The following is a 9,202-nucleotide window of genomic DNA, read 5'->3' as shown; positions in this document are numbered from 1 at the left end:
AATTTGTGTTGATTATTTGATCACCAATATGACATCAAATGAAAAAAGTTTTAACTACAAAGTTGTAGATCTCGTCGAGATCTACAATTTTCATATAAAGTTTATCTCCATCCAAGTTGATATGAATTAGTTATGATTTTTTAAAAGTATGGTGTGGAGGGGTGTGCCGTTACCGCCGGCTGGCGGAAGAGCTTTACCGCCGGCCCAGCCGGCGACGGTAGACTAGTTTTGCAAGTTTTTTATCAGACTATATATTTTTAGAAAATGTTAAAATAAAAAAAATATATATAAAAAAGTTCCAGCGGTCGGCTGGGCAGCGTGGAGCGGTGCGAGCGGCCTGCTGGGCCAAGCGGTGGTGAGGCTGGGCTGGAGCGGGCGAGCGCGTTGCGGCCGTGGGCCAGCAGTAGTGGGCCGAGCGAGGGGAGCGAACGGGCTGCGGCAGCCGGGCCGGTGGGGTGTGTTGGTGGGCCGGTTGAGGCAGACTGCGTTTAGGAAGTTAGTTAGGTTAGCTTTTGGTTTTTGTTTGATTTAGATATAGGTTTTGAATTTGGTTTGAATTTTGATTTAATCAAAATTCAACCACACAGAACACATGAACTCCAAATAAGATTCAAGAAAACCAAATCAAGCCACACACATCTTTTTGCAAAAGAAATTTAGAGTGAGAGAGAGAGAGATTTATAGCTTTTCAAACGAGCACAACATTCAACCAAAAAGTTTTTAAATTTTGCAAATAACCAGGTAACAATGGGACATCAAGTATGCAAACAAGAAAACAATTAAGCTCCAGGGTGCAGGTAATAAAAGGATCAGCGATTTTTTCTCGGCTGGTCGACCAGCGATTCCAGGTCTCCGATCGACGGTATCGCGGTCATCTCCTCCCCAGCTGCAGATTCCTGGTCGTCAGGCTCCGGCATCTGGAGCTTGTCCGCCAATGTCTTGGCACCTGTAAGCGAGAGCACGAGCCAGACGAAGGAGAGGAACTCGCCGCCTTCGCCCAGGCTCTTGGCGTGCAGGTACCCCCTGCACATGCTGGCGGAGTAGCAAAGCATGCCCAGCCAGACCCGGTACATCACTTCCCATCCCGTGCCGTCGGCCTGCAGCTCCCTCAGCTCGTCGGAAAGCTTGCAGGCGTCGTGGATGAGAGGATACACCGGAGGCTCCGACTTGCCTTCCTCCTGGATGATCTCCAGCAGGGTTGCCTCGTCGAGGTTCTTGGAAGAATCCTTGAGGATGGTCTCGACGTCTTCGACGGCTTCGGCGAGCAGGTGCCGCCGGCTGCCAGTCATGAGCATCTCCGGCTGGGAGTTGAGGAGGTGTGCCATGTAGTCGGACACCGCGCGCGTGCACTCGTCGCGCAACCCGGCGTCGCTGCCCGCCGCCGGCGGAGGGCTGCGGCGGAAGCACAGGTCGGTGGCGACGTGCCAGAGGAGGACGCTCTCGTCGAACGACTCGCGCAGGCTGCGCCGGATCATGGGCCCGCACCGCCGCTGCAGGTACACGCTCAGAGCCCAGTTGGCGGCGGTAAAGGCCCGGTAGCTGCTGAGGTCGAGGCCCTTGGCTCTTCTAGCGCGGACGAGGTCCGCTATGACGAACCCGGCGACCCTGCCGTAGAGGCTCTCGCCGCGCCTGCAGATGACGAAGCACTCCTCCTCCAAGCCCAGGCGCGCCGCGCACCTGAGCAGCCAGCCGGTGACCGGCGTCGTCCTCCGGCGAGCCGAGCTGAGGACGTTGTACTGCGGGAGCGTCTCGCACAGCGCCGGCACGCCGGCCGCCGACATGAGCTTGTAGAGCAGCTGGCGGATGGTCTCGGCGAGGACGTCGAGCGCGGCGGTGACGACGAGGACGGTGTAGGTGATCCGGACGTCGGTGCCGGGGTACCGGCGCTTGTCGCTCGTGGCGAAGAGCGTGATGGCGGCGACGTGCAGGGACGGGACGAGGAGCATGTGGTAGGCCAGGTACGTGGGGGTGGTCGCCACGTTGACCCTGGTGTAGATGAGCCCGAACGCGCGGCGCAGCCAGGGCTTGAACTGCTTCTCTGCGCTCGGGCTCAGTGGTGGCCTCAGAGCTTGGTCATCATCTCCCGGCAGATCAGCAGCTGGCTCGCCGCCCGGCCGCCGCCGCCGCCACCAACCGCACGAGGCAAATGACCCGGCATCATCTTCAACTTCGATTATCCTTACCGAACTGCGAGTTCGTTGCTTTGTCATCAGCTGCTGGTGTTTGATGAGGTCGGAGGAGGCAGCTAGCAGAGACATGTCGGAAAGTATCATGTGGACCATGTCTCCCTCCGACAGGACCTGATCCTGCTTGCCACGTGTCATCGGTGTTCTTCTCCAGCACCGTTTGACAAACTTTTCCAGCTCGTTCAACATCGATTGGCATCTGTTAACCTTTCTTCTTCCTCTCCCCTGCACCCTGGACGACACGGCGGCGAGCCTGTTGATGCAGGCCCTCCTCTGCGCCCAGGGCTTCTCGCTGAAGCTGAGGACCCCGATGACGAAGAGCAGGACCGCCGACGCCAGCAGCCTCCGGTCGCCGGAGCGCCGCCACGACCTGCAGAAGGCGTAGACGGCGACGGCGACCTGCGACACCACCGTCACGGTGTGGCGCGTCCACAGCTCGTTGTCCTCGATGTTGTAGGCGGTGATCTCCTCCTGCCCGCCCAGGTGGATGAGCAGGACGGGGGCCCACAGCACCTCCAGGGCCCTCGACCCGCCATTGCTGCTGCTCCCCCTGGCGTGGCGGTTGAAGAGGGTGGCGAGGGCGTAGATCGCCAGGGCGTCGCTGCCGATGTAGGCCAGCCAGATGAAGGTCCTGAACCAGCGGGGGACGGTGTACTTGCGCATCGGGGCGGCGAAGAGGAGGAACCACTGCACGCCCAGGCTGCCGAGGACGAGGATGCGCAGCTGCCACTCGTCCCACCAATGCACGGCGCTCCAGATACCGGCCGCCATGGTCACTCACTCGCTCAGCCCAAGCTAAGTTGTGCTGTCCGTGTCCTCTAGCTCTCACTCCTGAGACCGGACTAAGTACATAATATGATGTTCAACTAATTTAAAACACATGCATTTGATTAAGTTGGCATACAGCTGATCAGTAGAGTGTTACACTGTCGATCATATCAAAGCCGGAAATTAAAGCAAAAGAAAAAAAGAGAAAAGCGAAGATAAATGAAGTCGTTAGGCTATACTATATAGTATAGCTTTAGTTCAAAAAAGAGACATTACTTACGTGCATGCTGCTTTATATTGCTGGTAGCTCGCTTTGCGTGTCCAGGGGTAGGAGTATGTTCTATACTTGCATGACGCCCTCACCTGTTAGCAATGATTCATGTCTCTAGCTACCTTTGCATTTTTTGTGTCTTTTCGTGATGATCACTCCGTCCGTTGTACCATCCTAGGAAATTTTGACGGTGATCTAGCAGGTTATTAGTACACTTTTAAACGATGCTATACTGCTAGGAAACAAAATCAATCAAATTTCATATTGGAATTCAATTGGACTTCTTCTCGGGCCAGCATTTTCATCCTGGAGAGTTTCTCTCCCTTCATTCTCGCCACCCCGAGGTCACACTATATTCTCGGGCTAACCCAGGAATGGGCCGTGGGTTGTGCAACCTAGTGGCCTAACTCTCTTTTCATTGCATGTGCCACCATATTTTTTGTTATTCTTACAGCCCAGGCTGCATTCCAGCCCAGGAAGAAGCCGGTGCATGCTATTTGTTGTTGACGATTGACAGCTGAGTTCGTCACTAGTTTCACAAAGAGTTTTACATGCCGCATCAGTGAAAATACGGTACCCAGTTGTTGCAACACATATTATCAACCAGCCGTTCACGACGCCCTTGATTCTTTGCTTGCCATGTGTCCCAAGCGCTTGTTTGACCGATGTGCTACATATTTCTCGCACCCGTTCGCAATTTCTCGCCCGCTTTCTCGCGTCATGCCGCACGCAACAGCAGGCCAGCGGCCCCACGTGTGCTTTTCTTCCAGCCTCCAGCCTCTGTCCACTCTCGCATTCTCCCTCTCCCCGTCTCCGGCAGATGGTGGCAGAGCACGGCAACATGCGAGGCGGGGTGACGGCGGGCCAGAGCTCATCGGGGCTGGACTACCGCGCGCGTCCAATGCCATGCCTCACCCGCTGCTCTACTACCGTGTTCCACATGGCCCGGGGTGGACCCAGCGCGAGGAGGAGCCCAAGCCGGCGGCGAGGGGTCAGCACAGCGAGTCACTCCTGCGGCCGCCGCCCCTTCCCTCACATCCACTCCAACGCAGATTGGTCATGTCCTGCCATGGAACCGGCCCTTGGCGCGCTTCCTACCAATGTCCTGCCCGAGCTTGACTTGATCTGAACGGAGGGTCTCTATGGCTACTGTCATGTTGACATCGTTAGGATGCGGAGCGTTGGACTGACTGTATCGGATTCTGCTGATCGAGTTGTTCGTACATGAGTTCCACCGGTTCAGCCAACTGTCTAGTGTACTTGTTCTGGGACATCTCGCAGGTGATGAGATCAATAGACGCGATGGTAGCCAGAAGAGTACGATGGTGACGCGTTCGAACTGCTTCAAAGGTGTTATCCAAGTTCTGGATTGGTAGGTCCGCTGCAAGGTGGCGGTGACACTTTGCTCTTGCGGTGTTTCTTGCTCGTCGTCAAGTTCTTTGAGCTTCACTCTCTTCTCTGACAATTTTGGCGGTGAACTCATCTTACAAGACGTCATCTGGGTGATGCTCATGTCGCAGGTTTCTATCATGTCGCTCTTCTTCTTCGTCCTCTTGTCCAGCAATGATGGCGAAAAGTTCTCTCTCTGGAGAGTAGCTTCCCGAGCTTGAAGTGATGATCTCCATGGTACCGCCTTCCTCGTAGATGGACGACAGAGGAGCTCCCTTATGGTACGGGAGAGTGATGATCTCCGTGGTACCGCTGACGGAACGTAGGAGCTCAGCTCAGAACGCGAAGAAGGGCACCCTCCTGCTGAGCTGAATGTGATCAAGGCAAACCAAGGCTCGAACCAAAGTTTGGAAGAGCCCAAAGCTAATTTAGGGCAAGAAGGTAAGCCCCGCAACATAACCTTGGTTTCTAGAATTATGCACTACTTATGTTACTTATGTTTGTGCATTAAGTTTATAGGAGTTGCTTGAAACCTTAGTTGCATGCTTCTAGGTACCTATGTGCTGAATACTAGTATGATTAAGTCGTGTAGATGCTATGCTAAATAGGGACACAGTAAAAGTCGAGTGATTTCCTATCACTCGCAAGCTGTAGGAGTTGTCTGTGTACTTATGTTGCAATCATAAGGATCTACGGGCGGGGCCGAATAATTGGTTCTGAATTGGTGGATTGCCCCGTTTGTTTAGTGGAAAAATGTGCTAAGGTCGAATCGTGATGGTGATTGTGGTCAAGTGTTTGAAAGTACTTACCTAGTATAGGATGGGGAAGCCTAGTACCTGATTGAACCGGGGCGTGGACATACTGCCCGCTCTCTCTGGAACTGGGTCCCATGCGGACGCATGTGGGTATAAGTGCAGCCACGGTACGGCGTCGTTCCGGAACCGTTGAGGCATTGTATCCAAGGGATGTGGGATCTTACCATGTGCTTGAGGATTGATGGGGACGGCTGACATTTGTGGACCCGACGTGGTACACATTTGTCGTGGGATTAGGTTCACCTTGCAAGGTTAAGAAACTCGATTCGGATCATTTGTCGCTCACAGTTTGAGACTGCTTGATCACTATGCTGCACTGAGTAAGAAGTGGAACAAAATATGATGATTAATACTTATGCTTGATTAAAATTGTTTGTTCACCGTGCTTGCTTAGAATAGGTGCTTATCTAGATTGGATAATAAACTAGAACCTAATGCTAAAAGTTGAAAGTAAGCATCCATTTTAGAAAGTTTTGGCAAAACAAACCCCTCAGCCAAAAGCCTTGAATGTCTAGGAGTCGGTGGAGTAGTTACCACCTGACGAGTAAGTCTTGTTCAGTATTAGTATACTCAGCCTTGCTTGTGGCTCTCTTTTTCAGGTGTTGTTGCCAGTGTGACTTGGCCGTCCCATCTCCCTCCGGGTTGGACGGTTGAGTGGGACCCGTCCTCGGTCGGCAAGGATCGTGGTGATTGATATCATGGCAGGCTTCACCATAGTATTGTTGTACCGACGCTAGACTACCGTTTTATTCTGCTGCTTTGAACTCTGAACTACTATTTTATACATTTGAACTCCTAGTTTGTAATAACTTAATATGGGACCTGTAAGAATTTATCTGGATTGTTGTAATCTCTGGACTCATCTTCGTGCGAGTATGCTTTGTTTCGATCCGAGACACGTGGTTGAATCGGGTGAAACTCGACAGACTACCATTTTAATTCGATTAAAGTGTCTATTCGTATTTAAGGTGATGTTGAGTACACTTTAATCGGGTTAATTTAGGTGGTTCTGCCACAGGATGAAACTCCCCTCCTTTCTCTCCTCATAATTAGATTGCCAAGTCAGCAAAACTGCTAATGTGGCATAGGATTTAATGCTTATAAAAGCTCCCGAGAAACCCCACTGAGAATGGAAATAAGCTCAAGAACTGAACGCCTACTAAGGGGGTGTTTGGTTCCCTTTGCTTATTTTTAGCACGTGTCACATCGAATGTTTAGATACTAATTAGGAGTATTAAACGTAGACTATTTATAAAACCTATTACATAAGTGGAGGCTAAACGGCGAGACGAATCTATTAAGCCTAATTAATCCATCATTAGCAAATGATTACTGTAGCAACACATTGTCAAATCATGGACTAATTAGGCTTAATAGATTCGTCTCGCCGGTTAGCCTCCACTTATGTAATGGGTTTTGTAAATAGTCTACGTTTAATACTCCTAATTAGTATCTAAACATTCGATGTGACGGGTGCCAAAAATAAGTCAGGGGAACCAAACGCCCCCTAAGTTTAGTTTTCTTCTCTCAAGACATGGATTTAGTTTTTTTTAATCTAATTGATGGGGACATACAAAACTCTTTATTGAGTATTGCCATTGACAAACGGTAGTAGCGTAAGTGGAACGAGAATCATTTCTTTTGCAAAGGAATGCGTGGAGACGCGGAATCATCACTGAAGGTGACGCCACCCATGGTAATATAAGCTACTAGCCGTCGTTGGTAAAGATGCCCATCGCCTAACATTCTCTCCGACTCTTGGATCGAATAATATTAATAAATTTCGAATTTGCGCGCGTATAAACTAACATGTGTGATTCCGGCAGTAAATAAAATAATAGTTATAAACTTTGAGGATGTGGTAGCCAAACGCCTAGCGAAAGGAGGGCTCATGAATCATGCATGATAACGTCGGTTGCAAGAAATACTAGCCACCTTGTGATGAGAAATGAATACATGATCCTTCGTCCTAGCTGTATTCGAATTCGGCCGGATTTTGTAAACTCCGACAATCAATATGTTTGAAGCATGAATGGTTGTTGAAACATGACAATCGTACACGTAGGTTTGTTCCAAAAGTGCCGTGTTGCACCCAAGGAGAGGATTTTGGTTTGAGGAGCTCAAAAGCATGAGAGAAAGAATCGATTCGTTCACACGTTTTTGCTCCGCGCCGGCCGCAAAACTAAAGCAGAAGATGGAGCCATCACGCGCACTCGACACAGCTCCGACGACATGTATATAAAGATGGAGCCATCGCCTCTCACTGCACCAGCATCAGCATCAGCATCAGCATCAGCTTAACCAATTCTCCCACAGGAATGAATGGACGCACGGTAGAGAGCTCAAACGGAGAGGCTACTAGCCAAGAAGCAGAGCAAAAGTGCATGGGTAATAACCAGCTGTCTCATCTTTGTGTCTTGGTGTTTTGATGATGTTCTTCCATTCCTCTTTCATTTCCTTTCCTTGCGCAATTACCAGCTGAACATATGTTGTATGTACATGTATGCATCTGTCTGTAGGACTTTCCTGCTGTTCCCAGAGATCACCTCCTCCCAGGCCCAAGATCGTGGACAGGGGCATTTCGAATCCGTGGAACCCTGCTAGGCAGGAACAAGGTGAGGTACAGCAGGGGAAGATGCCGATGGCCATCCAAAGCAACCAAGGGCTGAAAGACGTTCTGAGGCAGGCGAAGCAGCCAAACTCCAAACTGGTCTGTATACTTGCCTGCTATTGATCGAAAATCAGCTCCCTCTGTCGCTTGACAATTGACATGACGATTGACGAATGGATCGAAATGAAACTGAAGGTGGTGCTGGAGTTCATGGCGCCGTGGTCGGAGCCGTGCAAGTTCATGAGGCCGGCGATGGAGGAGATCGCCGCCCGCTTCAAGGAGCACGCCGACTTCTACACCCTCGACGTCGAGCAGTTCAAGGTACTAGCTAGCTCCTTGCATTGGGGGAATCGAATTGAATCCAGCTGGTGATCGATCGATGAACTGAATTAATTGTAAAATGCCTGCTGCCTGCAGACGTTTGCGCGGAACACCCGGGTGGAGGCGCTGCCGACGTTCCTGCTGGTGAGGGACACCATCTTGCAGCGCGTCGTCGGCGTCAGCAAGGACGACCTGCAGCGGAGCATCGAGAAACACACAACAAACATTGTTGTGGACCGGACTAACGAATCAATATAAGCTTGCACGAAAACGGGAAAAATAGTGCTAACTAGGAGCAAGCTTTAATTTTTTTATTTTTTTTAGAATGCCGTTCATCATGTGCTTTCGATAGATCGTTGTCTTAATTTCACGTATAAATGCTTGTTATACCGAGTTTACCTGAACGATATATGAGAATTTTTTACGATGATTGGAAAAAAGATGATTGGAAAAAAGAGAGCCGTCGTTGTTTGATATCAACACGTAGTTTAAGTGCTCCCTACTAGGAAATGAGTAATAATAATTGTTTGATGGGCACACCTACGCGAAGGGAGCTCTTCAGATAGCGATCCGTCGAGAGCCTCCGCGGTCCTTATCCGCGCACCTCTGCTCGACCGCTCAGCCCGCGAGAAAATGAGGGGAAAAAAACCGTTCCCCGACGATCTCTCCCCCCACGCGCCTCCTCTCCGTCAAATTCTTCCCCACCCTTCTTAACCAATAGTCTTCCTCACCCTCGTCACCGACACCGGACGTCCTCCACCACCCGAGCGGTGGCGCTATCGCCACCCAGCCTCGCCGCCCACACCCCACCACCTCTACTGGGCTTGCCGCCGCCGTCGGT

At 51.0% G+C, this 9,202-nt stretch overlaps 2 protein-coding genes across 2 annotated transcripts; one reads left to right on the top strand and one right to left on the bottom strand.

Moving 5' to 3' along the window:
* Positions 1-704: 704 nt before the first annotated feature.
* On the bottom strand, positions 705-3,166 carry LOC117851927 (uncharacterized). Its single transcript, XM_034733838.2, has one exon. The coding sequence runs from the start codon at positions 2,955-2,957 to the stop codon at positions 810-812; it is 2,148 nt and encodes a 715-aa protein (XP_034589729.1). The 5' UTR covers positions 2,958-3,166; the 3' UTR covers positions 705-809.
* A 4,493-nt stretch (positions 3,167-7,659) lies between these two features.
* On the top strand, positions 7,660-8,765 carry LOC117852628 (thioredoxin H4). Its single transcript, XM_034734805.2, has 4 exons — positions 7,660-7,817; positions 7,949-8,139; positions 8,236-8,361; positions 8,458-8,765. Exons 1-4 carry the CDS (start codon positions 7,748-7,750, stop codon positions 8,617-8,619), a joined length of 549 nt encoding a protein of 182 aa, XP_034590696.1. The 5' UTR covers positions 7,660-7,747; the 3' UTR covers positions 8,620-8,765.
* The last annotated feature ends 437 nt before the right edge of the window (positions 8,766-9,202 follow it).

This window comes from Setaria viridis, chromosome 4, assembly GCF_005286985.2.
Source record: "Setaria viridis chromosome 4, Setaria_viridis_v4.0, whole genome shotgun sequence".
NCBI lineage: Eukaryota > Viridiplantae > Streptophyta > Magnoliopsida > Poales > Poaceae > Setaria > Setaria viridis.
This window is presented reverse-complemented; position numbering and strand designations above follow the sequence as displayed.